At 46.6% G+C, this 17,150-nt stretch overlaps 1 protein-coding gene across 8 annotated transcripts in view; it reads left to right on the top strand.

Moving 5' to 3' along the window:
- ARIH2 (ariadne RBR E3 ubiquitin protein ligase 2) overlaps positions 1-17,150 on the top strand; it is a 69,883-nt gene that overhangs the window by 50,251 nt on the left and 2,482 nt on the right. For all 8 annotated transcript variants that reach the window (XM_073010222.1, XM_073010229.1, XM_073010224.1 and 5 more), the window contains 9 exons: positions 1,253-1,374; positions 3,484-3,593; positions 6,868-6,985; positions 7,950-8,000; positions 8,091-8,112; positions 13,524-13,675; positions 14,387-14,530; positions 15,734-15,802; positions 16,963-17,046. In XM_073010222.1, the coding sequence (XP_072866323.1) occupies positions 1,253-1,374; positions 3,484-3,593; positions 6,868-6,985; positions 7,950-8,000; positions 8,091-8,112; positions 13,524-13,675; positions 14,387-14,530; positions 15,734-15,802; positions 16,963-17,046 (872 nt within the window). The remainder of the gene's footprint in view (positions 1-1,252; positions 1,375-3,483; positions 3,594-6,867; positions 6,986-7,949; positions 8,001-8,090; positions 8,113-13,523; positions 13,676-14,386; positions 14,531-15,733; positions 15,803-16,962; positions 17,047-17,150) is intronic.

Raw genomic sequence — 17,150 nt, 5'->3', positions numbered from 1 at the left:
TGACTTTCAAATACATCAATACAAACAGTGACAAAGGTTTCCCTAGTCCTCAGCAAAATGAGAAAACTAAATACACTGTTGTAAATGTTGACGTGAGTGCAGAGCCACCTTCTCTCACCTTTTGGAAGAACCATCCTTTAAAATGCCTACCTTGATTCCACAAGTGGCAACCATAACTCAGAAATGCCCACAAGAGTTTGCTGCCATTTAGGTAACATAGCACAAATCAAATTTGATGATTAGTTACAGGAATATTTGTTATACTGTGATTTGATGATACTGAAACAAATTAGTATCACATTAATTGATATCTGCAGAGTCCCACAATTGGTGATAATCACCTGTAAATAATGTTAAACATCATAAAACTCAGTTGTTAATTAAGAACTCTAAATAAGGATTTTTTAAATGGTTTTGTTATTTAATGGTGCCATTAGTGATATCATTTGGGATAATGTTTTAGTTTCATTGAGGTGAAAATATGCTCATTTCTCTTTGAATAAATTCTGTTGCTTGAAGGGTTTCTTTTATGCAACTTGGATTTGTTGAGTGAATTGGGTGGGCAAATTGTGTCATTGTGTCTTCTGCAGTATGGTTGTCCATGATCGTTTGTTTTTTTGTTTGTTTTTTTGAGATGGAGTCTGGCTCTGTCGCCCAGGCTGGAGTGCAGTGGCCGGATCTCAGCTCACTGCAAGCTCCGCCTCCCAGGTTTACGCCATTCTCCTGCCTCAGCCTCCCAAGTAGCTGGGACTATAGGCGCCCGCCACCTCGCCCAGCTAGTTTTTTGTATTTTTTAGTAGAGATGGAGTTTCACCGTGTTAGCCAGGATGATCTCAATCTCCTGACCTCGTGATCCTCCCGTCTCGGCCTCCCAAAGTGCTGGGATTATAGGCTTGAGCCACCACGCCCGGCCTGTTTGTTTTTTTTGTTTTGTTTTTGTTTTTGTTTTTGAGACATCGCTCTTGTTGCCCAGGCTGGAGTGCAATCGCACGATCTCAGCTCACCACAACCTCCGCCTCCCGGGTTCAAGCGATTCTCCTGCCTCAGCCTCCCAAGTAACTGGGATTACAGGCATGTGCCACCATGCCCGGCTAATTTTGTATTTTTAATGGAGACGGGGTTTCACCATGTTGGTCAGACTGGTCTCGAACTCCCGACCTCAGGTGATCTGCCTGCCTTGGCCTCCCAAAGTGCTGGGATTACAGGCATGAGCCATTGTACCTGGCCCCATCAGGTTGTTTTTGTTCAACAGGAGTCTCTTGTATGGCTCAGGACTGTCCACTCCGTACACCAGAGGACTTTGTGTTTCCATTGCTTCCCAATGAAGAATTGAGAGAGAAATACAGGCGCTACCTCTTCAGGGACTATGTGGAGGTATGGCCAGCCTTTGTTCTGCCTTCTGTCTTCCTGGGCCTACCTTCCAACAGAGGGTCGTTACTTACTTTATAGACTAGGGTGACATTAAGTGATAGTGTTCGAAGAAAGAGCTCCATAGGTTTAAAAAAGTTTGAAAACCGCTAGAGTGATAGTGAAGAGTACAGGCCCTAGAGTCAGACACACCATTGTGTGAAACTTGGATACTTCCTTGCTTTGTGACCACTCTTTTTTTTCTCTTGTGAGACAGTGCCTTGCTATGTTGCCTGGCTGGAGTGCAGTGGCGCGATCTTGGCTCACTGCAGCCTTCACCTCACAGGTTTAAGCGATTCTCCTGCCTCAGCCTGCTGAGTAGCTGGGACTACAGGCATGCGCCACCGCTCCCAGCTAATTTTTGTATTTTTAGTAGAGATAGGGTTTCACCATGTTGGCCAAGATGATCTCAATCTCTTGACCTCATGATCTGCCTGCCTCGGCCTCCCAAAGTGCTGGGATTACAGGCGTGAGCCACTGCACCCAGCCTCTTTTTTTTTTTTTTTTTTTTTAAATTCTGAGTCTTGATTTTCTCTTACATAGACACACATCCCCACCTTGTACATAGTGGCTTAAAGAAGCTATTGTGTGTTCAGTGGATGAATATAAATTAGGCATATTTAGGAGCTGCTGTTATATTCAGTTCCCTGTGTGGTTGAGCAGAGAGAAGGGGTATTACTTTTTGAGTAATTGGAAAACTTGTCCGGGATTCCAGCATGGTCACTTTTGTAGTCCTTTCCCTCTTTTAGGCCATTTGCTAGGCCTGCTGATTCCATGCAGTATAATTTTCTTTTTTTTTTTTTTTTTTTTGGTGGGGGAGACAGGGTTTTACTCTGTCACCCAGGCTGGAGTGCAGAGGCACAAACATGGCTCACTGCAGCCTCTGACCTCCCAGACTCAAGCAGTCCTCCTTAGCCTCCCGAGCAGGTGGGACTACTGGCATGCACCACCAAACTCAGCTAATTTTTGTATTTTTTGTAAAGATGGGTGTTTCACCATGTTGCCCAGGCTAGTCTCGAACTCCTGAGCTCAAGCCATCCACCCGATGCAGCATAACTTTCATCTTTGTCTTTTTTGCCTAAGCTTTCCAGATTAATTTATGGTCTGGTTCTTGTCATGCACATGCCACAGGATAAATAGAAGGCCTTGTTCTTTATGCTGTTTGCTGCCTTTGAGGGTCATTGAGCTCCTCAGAGATACTTTTTTTTTTTTTTTTTCGTTTTTTTTGAGATGGAGTCTCACTCTGTCGCCCAGGCTGGAGTACAGTGGTGGCACAATCTTAGCTCACTGCAACTGCTGTCTCCCAGCTCCGCCTCCCGGGTTTACACCATTCTCCTGCCTCAGCCTCCCGAGTAGCTGGGACTACAGGCGCCCGCCACCTCGCCTGGCTAGTTTTTTTTGTATTTTTTAGTAGAGACGGAGTTTCACCATGCTAGCCAGGATGGTCTCGATCTCCTGACCTTGTGATCTGCCCGTCTCGGCCTCCCAAAGTGCTGGGATTACAGGCTTGAGCCACCGCGCCCGGCCCCAACTAATTTTTGTGTTTTTTAGTAGAGACGGGGTTTCACCATGTTGGTCTAGTCTCAAAGTCCTGACCTCAGGTGATCCGCCTGCCTCGGCCTCCCAAAGTGCTGGGATTACAAGGCATGAGCCACTGTGTCTGGCTTTATTTGTTATTTTTTAATTTTTTTGGAGACAGAGTTTTGCTGTCATCCAGGCTGGAATGCATTGGTGCAATCAGCTCACTGCTGCCTCAAATTTCAGGCCTCAAGCAGTCTTTCCACCTCAGCCTCCTTAGTAGCTAGGACTACAGGCAGGAGCCACCATGCCTGGTGCAATTCTGTATAACCTTAGATCATTCCAGTGAGTTGCTACCTGGTTTAAGCTAGACGTCCTAAGTTCCTCTTTAATATCTGGCTTATGTTTGGTTTTCACAACATCCTTTCTGAATTTATATAACTACTTGATATAAGTCATCAGCTGGGAGAACAGAAAGTGTTTAAATATTCAGGGGGTTCTGATTTTTAGACAGCAACTAAGAGATGTCCTCATTGTTTCCTCTTGGTGTGTTCACAGAGTCATTACCAGCTCCAGCTGTGCCCTGGTGCAGACTGCCCCATGGTTATTCGGGTACAAGAGCCTAGAGCTCGCCGAGTACAGTGCAATCGGTGCAACGAGGTCTTCTGGTAAGAGTGAGTGTGAGTGCTGAGCAGCCCTGGGCTCATGCCCCATCCTCCAAAGCACCACTGCTGTTGCTCCATGTGAGGGCGGCACTGGAAGAGGCAGGGTCTCTGAGCCAACAGAGCAGCTGTGCTCCAAGTGGGTAGGTTTATGCCCAGCATCTCATATTCCACTAGGTCTTCAATACATGCTCAGTCTGGAGGCAAGGAATTGACACAGGTTCTTGGAGAATGTGTTGTGGCTTATGCTACTAAGTCTCATGGCCCAGAGATTGTGTGGGATGTATCTATCTGCATAGCTAATCACATATTACTGTGTTTGAAAGGTATAATCTTCAGCATTTTAATCTTTCTCTATCTTGGCCTTTCTTGGCTAATTTTTGTAAAACTAAGTCATAAATATATTCTACATCTACTGAAGGTTCACTTCATTCAGTAGATACCATGGGAATAACTAAAGTTTACCGAAGGCTTACCAGATGACAGACACTATCCTGATCACTTACCTTGCATTATCACAACTGTATATGACCCTTATATTCTCTCATTTTTTGTTGTTTTCTTGAGACGGAGTCTTGCTTTGTAGCCCAGGTGGAGTGCAGTGGTGCATACTTTGCTCACCACAACCTCCACCTCCCAGGGTCAAGCAATTCTCCTACCTCAGCCTCCTGAGTAGCTGAGATTACAGGCACATGCCATCATGCCTGGCTGATTTTTGTATTTTTAGTAGAGACGGGGTTTCATTATGTTGGCCAGGCTGGTCTCAAACTCCTGACCTCGTGATCTGCCCACCTTGGCCTCCCAAAGTACTGGGATTACAGGATTGAGCCACTGCGCCTGGCTATGACCCTTATATTCTATGAAGATATTAAGGTACAAGGTAAACCTAGTAAATAGTAGAACCATAATTTAGGCCCAGATCTGTCCTAATCATACCTCCCTGGAATATTCATGGTGGGGCTTCAGAGAAACTGCTTGGAAAATGAGGTGTGTGTGTGTGTGCACATGCCTGTATTTCAAAACATTATTGACACCAAAGATTAAGAATCACTAATGTAGTGGTTCTTTCATTTTAAATCAGGCAGCCACCAGGATCACAGCGATTCAGAGAGACTCCTTGTAATTGTTCTTTATCCTTGTGTCCCACTTTATGAAGTTACTTCCCTGGGTATTTGCCTGAGGGCCTTTTCTAGCCACAAAGTACTGTTGGCCTCCACCAAAGAAAAATTGAAAGTATGGAAGCCTAGCCCGACAAATATTGGAGTCTTTTTTTTTTTTCTGTTTTAAGTTTCAGTGTCATCAGATATGTCATGACCCTACAGATTTTGCAAGTTCTGGCATTTGTGCATCCTTGTGTGCATGTCTGACTGGGAAATCAGATGAGACTCCCAGAAGTGGATCTCAATCCTGCCTTAGGTCTGAGCTAAGGAGTCCTTCTCAGAGCACCTCACCATGCCCTATGAGAGTCATAGCTCTGTGTTTGACATCTTGGGGGTTGGTAAACAAGATGTTTAAACAAGATATTTAACATACATAGCATAGCTCACTGCAGCCTCAAACCCCTGGTATGAAGTGATCCTTCTGCCTTAGCCTTCCAAGTAGCTGAAACTACAGATGCCCGGCTAATTTTTAAAAATTTGTTGTAGAGACCAGGTGCAGTGGCTCACGCCTGTGACCCCAGTACTTTAGGAGGCCGAGGCGGGTGGATCACCTAAGGTCAGGAATTCAAGACTAGCCTGGCCAACATGGTGAAATCCCGTCTCTACTAAAAATACAAAAATTAGCCAGGTGTAGTGGCAGGAGCCTGTAATCTCAGCTACTCAGGAGGCTGAGGCAGGAAAATCACTTGAACCAGGGAAGCAGAGGTTGCAGTGAGCCGAGATCATGCCATTGCACTCCAACCTGGGTGACAAGAGCGAAACTCCGTCTCAAAAAAAAAAAAGATTGTAGAGGTAGGGTCTTCGTATGTTGCCTACGTTGGTCTCAAACTCCTGGTCTAAAGCAATCCTTTTTTTTTTTTTTTTTTTTTTGAGACGGAGTTTCGCTCTGTCGCCCAGGCTGGAGTGCAGTGGCCGGATCTCAGCTCACTGCAAGCTCCGCCTCCTGGGTTTACGCCATTCTCCTGCCTCAGCCTCCCAAGTAGCTGGGACTACAGGCGCCCGCCACCTCGCCCGGCTAGTTTTTATATTTTTTTTTAGTAGAGACGGGGTTTCACCGTGTTAGGCAGGATGGTCTCGATCTCCTGACCTCGTGATCCGCCTGTCTTGGCCTCCCAAAGTGCTGGGATTACAGGCTTGAGCCACCGCGCCCGGCCTTTTTTTTTTTTTTAAACAGGGTCTCTCTCAGTTGCCCACGTTGTAGTACAGTGATGCGAATACAGCTCACTGCAGCCTTGACCTCCAGAGCTCAGGCAATCCTCCTACCTTAGACTCTCTAATAGCTGGGACTACAGACACATGCCACCACACCTTGCTAATTTTTTCATTTTTTGTAGAGATGGGGTCTCACCATGTTGTCCAGGCTGGCTTCAAACTCTTGGGCTCAAGCAGTCCTCCCATCTTGACCTTCCATAGTACTAGGATTACAAGCATGAACCATTGCACTCGGTCTACAGAAACATTTTATTTGTGCATGTTAGAGCATGTCTTACAAAGGCTTAAGTTGAAGAGACACTCATGCAGTATTTCAGTATAACTCATGAGTAAGTAAAGGTTCCATGGGCCTTGAGAGAGAACTTTACCTATTTGAAAAGCTCTAGACCAGGCAGGATGGCCCACACCTGTAATCCCAGCACTTTGGGAGACCGAGGCGAGCAGATCATAAGGTCAAGAGATGAAGACCATCCTGGCCAACATGGTGAAACCCCATCTCTACTAAAAATACAAAAATTAGGCTGGGCGCAGTGGCTCACGCCTGTAATCCCAGCACTTTGGGAGGCTGAGGTGGGCGGATCACAAGGTCAGGAGATCGAGACCATCCTGGCTAACACGGTGAAACCTGTCTCTACTAAAAATACAAAAAATTATCCGGGTGTTGTGGTGGGCGCCTATAGTCCCAGCTACTTGGGAAGCTGAGGCAGGAGAATGGTGTGAAGCCAGGAGGCGGAGCTTGCAGTAAGCCGAGATTGCGCCACTGCACTCCAGCCTGACGACAAAGCAAGACTCCGTCTCAAAAAAAGAAAAGAAAAGAAAAGCTCTAATTCATGATTTGTTGACTTGGATTTTAAACATGGGACCCTGACTTAATGAATATTTGAATGTTTTTCTTTTCCAATTTTAAGTTTCAAGTGTCGTCAGATGTATCATGCACCCACAGACTGCGCCACGATCCGGAAATGGCTCACGAAGTGTGCAGACGACTCTGAAACAGCCAACTACATTAGTGCTCACACTAAAGATGTAAGGATTGTATTTTACCTCTCATGGATCTGCCCTCTTATTGCTGCCCAGGGCCTAGCCTTGGAGATTTGCCATCTGAGAGCAGAATACCCAGAGCCCCAGGGCCCTTCCTGAGGACTGGGGGTTGGGGACCTTCATGCAGAGTAGGCAGCTTGTAGCAGTTTATCACAGGATGCATTGGGTGCATTTTTTCTTTATTATGAAATGCCAAAATGCCAGAAAAGGGGGAGCTAATTAGAAGAGAACTACCAGTCTTTAACAGCTCTGAAAAGGAGGTGGTTAATAGTCATACTTGATACATAGTAAGGCTGTAATGCAAGCTCAGACCTGCACGATACTCATTTTGAAGTTTCCCGTGGGAAAGTATGGTCCGCGGGCTCTAGGGGCCACTGTACCCTTTGTCAGTCACTCGCAGAGTATGCACTCACAAGCACAGTTTTAATAACAACATTATTAAACATGGTCGACTTCATAGCAGTGGGAGATCACAGCATCAGACTGGTCTCTTCATTGCTGCTTCAGGTTGCTGGCATCTCTCAAATGGTAGAGAGGAGCTTTAGATGTGGTTTCCTTACCCTCTTCTCGAAGCAGAAGTTCAGGCAAGCTGACCATGACTGAATCCTTTGTGGCAGCTCCTGTGCTGCTTTGCCAGTCCTCTCAAGAAGGCAGGTTTTCTGCTCATTCAACCTGTGCTTAATCTGAGCAGCTTCGTGGCAGGGGCAGATGGTGGAAGACTTAGTGGGGTTCAGCTGGTGCTTGAAGCGTTTCAAAGCCAAATATGCTGACGTCATTTCCTTGAATTGCTGTTCCAGCCTCAGTGACCTGCCACATTTAAGTGAGATGCTCCTCCCCAGAAGTGCTCGCATGATGAGCAACTGGGCACAGGTGCCAGGAGCTTTGTGTAATTTGTCTTAAAACCAACCTGGTGGTATGTGAGCCTAATGGCACCCTTCTGTCTCCTCAGTGTCCCAAGTGCAACATCTGCATTGAGAAGAATGGAGGCTGCAATCACATGGTGAGCAGAAGCCTCTGCACTTTGTATGTGTGACATGGAACCTTTGGTCAGTGTGCCCTTAACGTGTTCTCTTCTGTTTCCCTCTGACAGCAATGCTCCAAGTGTAAACACGGTGAGTTCCAAGCTTGGTGTGTAAGGCCCAGTGGCACTTTCTTGTGGTTGGGTCTCCGTTACTATTTAAGTGAGTACTTCTGCCATGAAATGACAAAACATAGAAGAGCCTCAGTCACTTAACAGTCACAGTAACTGGCATAAAGTAGCTTTTTTTTTTTTTCTATTTTTTGGTCCCTCTTACAATCCCACTGCTATCTTGCTAACACATATAGTCAGACGTCAAGTTTGGGATAATCCTCATGATCCTCAGTTATCCAAGATGATGATTTCAGGGTGTTACTTTCACTTTTTTGCCAAGGCAGGTAGGTAGCTTGGGGCTTATCTGTGCTACCTTGTAGATACCTTTACCAGAAGTAGTAAAATAATGGTTTTCCCTTGCTGTTTTACAATAGTGGGGGTTTTGATTTAACCTTTCAGACCTCCTTCGTCGATCAGGAATAATCTACATAGCTAGAACCCATTGGTTTTGTATGCCACCCGGCCAGGTCAGCTGAAGAAACAGAATCCCTTCAAGTAGAAAATATGTCCAAGTGGGTCTCTCCTACACAGCTGCTTTGATGCTCATCAGGAGCCCCTGAGAGTCTGAGAGTTTCTTTTTTGTGTGTGAAGGAATCTCACTCTGTCACCCGTGGAGTTTAGTGATGCAATCTCAGCTCACGGTAACCTCCACCTCCTGGTTTCAAGCAGTTCTCCTGCCTCAGCCTTTCAAGTAGTGGGATTACAGGCATCTACCACTGCGCCTGGCTAATTTCTGTATTTTTAGTAGAGACGGGGTTTTGCCATGTTGGCCAGGCTGGTCTCAAACTCCTGACCTCAGGTGATCTGCCTACCTTGGCCTCCCAAAGTGCTGGGACTACAGGAGTGAGCCACTGCGCCTGACCGAGAGTTTTGCTTTGTAAGGGCCTGTGCAAATGCTATTTCCAGGAACCTTCTTTTCTTTATGTTTTTGAGACAGAGTCTCTCTCTCTCGCCCAGGCTGGAGTGCAGTGGCATGATCTTGGCTCACTGCAACCTCCACCTCCTGGGTTTAAGCAATTCTGCCACCGCAGCCTCCTGAGTAGCTGGGATTACAGGGACTCACCACCACACCTGGCTACTTTTTTGTATTTTTAGTAGAGACGGGGTTTCACCATGTTAGCCAGGCTGGTGTCAAACTCTTGACCTCGGCCAGGCGCAGTGGCTCACGCCTGTAATCCCAGCACCTTGGGAGGCCGAGACAGGCGGATCACGAGGTCAGGAGATCGAGACCATCCTGGCTAACACAGTGAAACCCTGTCTCTACTAAAAATACAAAAAAATTAGCCGAGCGTGGTGGCAGGCGCTTGTATGTAGTCCCAGCTACTCGGGAGGCTGAGGGAGGAGAATAGCGTGAACCCGGGAGGCGGAGCTTGCAGTGAGCCAAGATCACGCCACTGCATTCCAGCCTGTGCGAATTCTCAAAAAAAACAAACAAACAAACAAAAAAAAAACAAACAAAAAAAACTCTTGACCTCAGGGGATCCGCCTGCCTCTCAATGTGCTGGGATTATAGGCGTGAACCACCGTGCCTGGCCTTTTTTTTTTTCCCCCAAAGATGGAGTTTTGCTCGTCACTCAGGCTGGAATGCAATGGCGCAATCTTGGCTCACTGCAACATCTGCCTCCTGGGTTCGAGCAATTCCACCTCAACCTCCCCAGTAGCTGCAATTACAGGTGCCCACCACCACACCTGGATAATTTTTGTGTTCTTAGTATAGACGGGGTTTCACCATGTTGTCCAGGCTGGTCTAGAACTTCTGACCTCAGGCAGTCTGCCTGCCTTGACCTCCCAAAGTGCTGGGATTACAGGTGTGAGCCACCGTGCCCGGCCCCAGGAGCCCTCTTAATCAGAGTGGTCATGGCAGGGACTTAGACAGTAACATTGACTCTGCAGTGCTGAATGAAGAGAGGCCATGGCTAGTGGCATATTTCTTCCGTGAGGCCACTCTCTTTTTTTTTTTTTTTTTTGAGACAGAGAAGCTCTGTCATCCAGGCTGGAGTGCAGTGGCACGATCTCAGCTCACTGCAAGCTCTGCCTCCCGGGTTCACGCCATTCTCCCGCCTCAACCTCTCACCCCGCCCAGCTAATTTCTTTTTGTATTTTTAGTAGAGACGGGGTTTCACCATGTTAGCCAGGATGGTCTCGATCTCCTGACCTTGTGATCCACCCGCCTCGGCCTCCCAAAGTGCTGGGATTACAGGCTTGAGCCAGCACACCCAACGGGTCCACACTCTTTCCCTCTCTTTTTCTTTGTATATATCGGAGAGAGAAGTGTATCATACACTTAGAACAATGCAAAAGACACATAGAGTTTAAAGAAAAATGACAAACACCCCAGCACCCACCACATTTCTGGTGCCTGAGAAGCCCCATGGGTGTCCATATCGCTTGACACCCAGAGTTAACTGCCATCTCACAAGAATCACTTGAACCCAGGAGGTAGAAGTCATAGTGAACCGAGATTGTGCCACTGAACTCCAGCCTGGATGATAGAGCGAGACTCCATCTCAAAAAAAACTGCCTGGCCGGGCGCGGTGGCTCACGCCTGTAATCCCAGCACTTTGGGAGGCCGAGGTGGGCGGATCACAAGGTCAGGAGATCGAGACCATGGTGAAACCCCGTCTCTACTAAAAATAGAAAAAATTAGCCAGGCGCAGTGGCGGGTGCCTGTAGTCCCAGCTACTCGGGAGGCTGAGGCAGGAGAATGGTGTGAACCCGGGAGGCGGAGCTTGCAGTGAGCCGAGATTGCGCCACTGCACTCCAGCCTGGGCGACAGAGCGAGACTCCGTCTCAAAAAAAAAAAAAAAAAAAAAAACTGCCATCTCTTTCTTTGCTGTATATTTATATCACCTATATGGGCAACCCTAAGGAATGTGGTGGTTTTTTTGTTTGGTTTTTTTTTTTTTTTTTTTTTTTGAGACGGAGTCTCGGTCTGTCGCCCGCGCTGGAGTGCAGTGGCCGGATCTCAGCTCACTGCAAACTCCGCCTCCCGGGTTTACGCCATTCTCCTGCCTCAGCCTCCCGAGTAGCTGGGACTACAGGCGCCTGCCACCTCGCCCGGCTAGTTTTTTGTATTTTTTAGTAGAGACGGGGTTTCACTGTGTTAGCCAGGATGGTCTCGATCTCCTGACCTCGTGATCCGCCCGTCTCGGCCTCCCAAAGTGCTGGGATTACAGGCTTGAGCCACCATGCCCGGCCTTTTGTTTGTTTTTTTCGAGACAGAGTCTCGCTCTGTCACCCAGGGCTGAGTGCAGTGGCGTGATCTCGGCTCACTGCAACCTCCACCTCCGAGGATCAAGCAATTATCCTGCTGGGCCTCTGGCGTAGCTGGAATTGCAGTCACATGCCACCGCACCCAGCTAATTTTTGATGGAGTCTCACTCTGTCTCCGGGGGTAGAGTGCAATGGTGCAATCTCGGCTCACTGCAACCTCCGCCTCCTGGGTTCAAGCAATTCTCCTGCCTCAGCCTCCCAAGTAGCTGAGATTATAGGCACCCGCCACTATACCCCGCTAATTTTTTGTATTTTTGTTAGAGACGTGGTTTCACCATGTTGGCCAGGCTGGTCTTGAACTCTGACCTCGTGATTAGCCTGCCTTGGCCTCCCAAAGTGCTTGGATTACAGGCGTGAGCCACCACGCCCGGCCTGTATTGTTTAAAATGGTAGCAAGCACACCTAGCTAATTAAGGAGAGGGCAGTGTTGCCACTATTAGGTGAAGGCTCCCAGGAGAGAAATGGAACAACCTCTGGGTCTCCGGGTTTTGCTTTGGCTTCCCTAAAATGATTCAAGAGCCTCATTTTTTGGTAAGTCAGTAAGCCAAGTTATCCCAGGAGATTGAATCCTGAGAAACAGGAATTACCCTGTCAGGGTCTCTGGAAGAGGCAGAATAGGCCAGATATAAAATCGAATAAGGTATTATTAGAACACACAATGTGTGTTCTAGACAACCAGGAGGACCTCACTTAGACAAGTTTTGCTTCTCATAGCAGGCTTGACAAAGATATAACGAGGCACATAGCCCATGTGCTCATGGAATGCAGAATATCAACAGACCATTGTTCATCCAACAGAACTATGGTTGGCTTCTCTCCATTCGACTGCAATAATTCTTTGAGCATCTAACAATAATTCTTTAAACATATAGAAAAAAAAAAACTTTTTTTTTTTTTTTTTTTTTTTTTTTTTTTTTTTTTTTTTTTTGAGACAAGGTCTTGCTCTGTCACCCAGGCTGGAGTGCAGTGGTGCAATCTCAGCTCACAATCTCCGCCCTGCAGGTTCAACCAGTTCTCGTGCTTTAGCCTCCCAAGTAGCTACTGTCACGTGCCACCACACCTGGCTAATTGTGTGTGTGTGTGTGTGTGTGTGTGTGTGTGTGTGTGTGTGTGTGTGTGTATATGTATGTATTTTTTTTTAATAGAGTTGGGGGTTTCACCATGTTGGCCAGGCTGGTCTCAAATTCCTGACCTCAGGTGATCCACCTGCCTTGGCCTCCCAGAGTACTGGGATTACAGGTATGAGCTACCACGAAAGCAGAATCATAGTTCTGATTATGAACCATTGGATAGCTCTAGGTTTTATAGAAATGTGTTATTTGTCAGGCGCAGTGGCTCATGCCTGTAATCCCAGCACTTTGAGAGGCAGAGATGGGCAGATCACTGAACATTGGGGATTCGAGACCAGCCTAGCCAACGTGGTGAAGCCCCATCTCTACTAAAAATACAAAAATTAGCCAGCATGTTGTCAGGCATCTGTTGTCCCAGCTATTCGGGAGGCTGAGGCAAGTGAATCGCTTGAACCTGGAATGCAGAGGTTGCAGTAAGCCGAGATCGTGCCACTGCACTCCAGCCTGGGTGACAGAGTGAGAGTTTGTCTCAAAAAAAAAAAAAAAAGAAAAAGAAGAAATGTGTTCTTTAAAATAGAAGAAAAAGAGGAAAAGCCTTTATTCTTAGCTTCATATACAAAAATCTTTCTAGGACAAGTGTGAGGGTAGGAAGCAGTAGGGAGGTCAGTTTGTACTGATGATGTGCATTTAGATAGTCAGGTGGGCCTCAGTTGGACAAGTTCCTGCTTCTCATAGTGGCATTGACATAGCAGACCAGTAGTCTGTACAGTCAGCATCTGCCTGTGTTAGATTAATAAAACACATGGAACATGTGCTCATGGAATAGAAATTATCCATAGGCTTGTGTTCCTATCAGCAAGTACAGACTACAAGGACAGTAGGATGTGACAGGGATGAGAGGTGCGCATTCCTTCAGGAAAGAGGCCCCCTTGGGAAGTTCTGTTCAGGTGACCCCTTTGGGAGCAGGGTCTGACTCTCTCTCCTCTGCCTATAGAGGAAAGTGGAGTTGTCTTGTAGATGTAAATAACTCTTCCTCTGTTCTGCACAGACTTCTGCTGGATGTGTCTAGGAGATTGGAAGACTCATGGCAGTGAATACTATGAGTGTAGTCGTTACAAGGAGAATCCTGACATTGTGAACCAAAGCCAACAAGCCCAGGCAAGGGAAGCCCTCAAGAAGTACTTATTCTACTTTGAGAGGGTAGGTGTCCTCTCCTGTACCTTCCCCTACAGGGTAGGCTTCTTCCACTTGGCCTGCTGGTGGGATTCCCAGGGGACTGGTAGACAGAGCCAGCCTGTGCACATAGAAGTCAGTGAATGGAGCTCCTGCGGTATCCCTGGGTGCTAGCTCTGTAGATGTGCCTTTCAGGCTCTAAGGGTATATCTCCAGCCAACAGGGAAGGACCTGGTACTGACCTTGGTTGAATGATGGATTGAAGGACAACGAGGGGCCATCAGACAGTCTTTTCCATCTAGTGCCATCTTTTTTTTTTTCTTTTTTCAACGTTTTTAATTTTTATTTATTTTTTCTTTCTGTCCTCACAATCTCTTCCCATAGTATCGTCTTAGTAGTCAAACTTGGAAAGCAGTTTCTCCCAGGGAGCCCTTCAGAAGCCCAAAGAGCACCATGCATAATGGTCTCTAATCACAGTAGACCATCAGGGGCCTAGCTTTGCATAGTCGTCAGGGCTGGAGTCCCATTGACCCAGAAGGGTAGTGTGATCTGGCAGGCATACGGCTGTTCTGGACAGGTTAGAAGGATGGACTGAAGAAGACCTGCTCTTGCACTTTGGGGAATAAGTTACAGGAGTCTATGGCCATGTCCTGCCAGCAAGGTATCTATCCTGAACTCCTATGTAGACCTCTGCACCTTCGTGGGACTCGTGTGGTTTTCCCCTTCTGTGCCCTGTAGTGGGAAAACCACAACAAAAGCTTGCAGCTTGAGGCACAGACATACCAGCGGATTCACGAGAAGATTCAGGAGAGGGTCATGAACAATCTGGGGACATGGATCGACTGGCAGTACCTACAGAATGCTGCCAAGCTCTTGGCCAAGGTATCTACCACTTCACTCATCCTATCCCCGGTCCAGTGCCTGGCTCTGTCACAACCTCTGAAAGTAGGAAGCCCTGTTGAAAGAGTATTTTAGCACCCTGTGCAGCCTTTCATGCTTCTGCTTGTGGATCCACATCTTCATGTGCTGTGCCCATCAAGGACCCAGTCCTCTGCTGGATGTCCAGGGGATTTATAAGAGTGTTGCACTGCCTCTGCCTGTAGGGAAAACTAGAGCACTTTTCTTCTCCTTTTGTCCTGTGTATGCATCACTCAAAGGAAAATAAAAGATTGTCTGAAGTGCCGGGCGTGGTGGCTCACCCCTGTAATCCCAGCACTTTGGGAAGCCGAGGTGGGCAGATCACTTGAGGTCAGGAGTTTGAGACCAGCCTCGCCAACATGGTGAAACCCTGTCTCTACTACAAATACAAAAGTTAGCTGGGCATGGGGGCACATGCCTGTAGTTCCAGCTACTTGGGAGGCACGAGAATCGCTTGAACCTAGGAGTTGGAGGCTGCAGTGAGCTGAGATCATTGCACTCCAGTCTGGGTGATAAAGCAAGACTCTGTCTCAAGAAAAAAAAAAAAAAAGATTGGGCAGAGTGCAGTGTCTCACGCCTATGATCCCAGCACTTTGGAAGGCCAAAGCAGGTGGATTGCTTGAGCCCAGGAGTTTGAGACCAGCCTGGGCAACATGAGAAAACCCTGTCTCTACAAAAAAATACAAAAAATCGCCTGGTGTGTTGATGCACACCTGTAGTCCTGGCTACTTGGAAGGCTGATGTGGGAGGATCGCTTGAGTCTGGGAGGCAGAGTTTGCAGTGAGTGGGGATCACACCACTGCACTCCAGCCTGGGCATCAGAATGAAACCTTGTTTCAAAAAAAAAAAAAAAAAAAGGGTTGTCTTTGGCTAAGCATTGAGATAGATGTGTTGACTCTGATGTCCTACTCAAGAGGGAAAAGCTATTGAGGCAGCTGCTGGTAATCACTTTGTAAAAGAAACTGGGTGTTCTGTGACCATTGTTGTTTGGTTGTTTTTTCCCCATATCTTTTCACAATTCATCTCTATTTGGCTTGGTATAATTTCTTTCAGGCCCATACCTATAGAGCTAAGCTCATTTGCATGTGGAGGGTAGGAATTGTAAGAGCCACCTGAGATGCAGGTAGCTTAGAATCACAGACACAGGTCCCTTCTCTCCTGTTGCAGTGTCGATACACCCTGCAGTACACCTACCCATATGCATATTACATGGAGTCCGGACCCAGGAAGAAGCTGGTAAGGCAAAGCAATTTTTCTACTCTGTCCTGTTAGCCTCAAAGGTGCCCTTCTCTACCAGCACTTTGCAGGAGAGTGAGGACCAGACCCTGGTCATTGGGAGGGCAAAGTTAAAACTCTAATTGCAAAATTCCACTTCTACTCTGGGCACCTCCAAAATACATCTCAGGTGCTGTTATTTTGTGTAATGTAAGACACATGCACCTAATCCTCTGAACAACTATATTTAAAGGGCGATTGGCTAAAAAGGTCTGTGGCCAGTGGGAGGCCACTAGTGCCCATACTTGGGAGGGATATTTAGCATGCATGTCCTTAAGATATATTTGACTGTTTTATACCTTGTTTAATTCTTCATCTTAGAGTTGAATTTGAATATGAATTTATTGTTACTACGAGTAACAATAAATGTTAATAAACTAGTAATTCACATTTTTGTTTAAATGCTGGAAAACAGAAAAGCATTTACATTGTCCAGAAAGAAATTACCACTGTCACCATTTTCCAGCCTTTTAAAATTAATATTGTGTATATATAATCAAGGTTATATATATAAAACAACATTTTATTGTTATAAAGTTTATTGTTATAGCTGTTATGATTTACCCGCCTGGTAAATACCATTTTGTTAATGGTTGCATAAATGTGTCATCATGATTGTACCATCACTTGGGACATTTATTCTTTGCTTCGCTACTATAAATAGTACATTGAGGAACATTTTTGTGCATAAAGCTGTATCTTCTTAGATGTATAATTACTAAGTAAGTTTGAGTATTTTTAAGGCTCTTGATTTACAGAAGGACTGGAAAAAAATGAAGTGATAGTGTCTGAGTATATTCGTTTGACTTATTTTTTACAGCATCCATTCCCTTTCATGTTGGGAGTGTTCTCTTTAGTGACTTAAATTCTTCCCCTTCCTTTGGGAGTGTGGAGGGTGGAGTGGACCTTTTAGGGGTGGAGGGTGAGTGTGGCCTTGCTGTTTGGATAGCCTTTTGTTTGGATTCTGGCTCTGGCCACAGGGAATAACACTACTTTCTGAGGACAGTATCAGGATTGTCTGTAGTTCTTGAGCCTGAGGTGCTGCGTGTGCCCACCCTGTGACAGGCCCTGCCCCAGCCATAGCCCACTCACCTTTTGACCCTCCTGCTCTGCCTATGCAGTTTGAATACCAGCAGGCTCAGCTGGAGGCTGAGATCGAAAACCTCTCATGGAAAGTGGAGCGTGCAGACAGCTATGACAGAGGGGTAAGTGCCTACTGTCCTCTTGGATTCTATATTGCAGGTAAAGGAGGACTGACCCGGTAATAGGTGACAGGGTTGTTGGCTTGTGCATTGGAAGCTGCTGCTAA

This window comes from Chlorocebus sabaeus, chromosome 22, assembly GCF_047675955.1.
Source record: "Chlorocebus sabaeus isolate Y175 chromosome 22, mChlSab1.0.hap1, whole genome shotgun sequence".
Lineage (NCBI taxonomy): Eukaryota > Metazoa > Chordata > Mammalia > Primates > Cercopithecidae > Chlorocebus > Chlorocebus sabaeus.
Note: the sequence above shows the minus strand (reverse complement) of the source record. Positions and strands in the feature narration are given on the sequence as shown.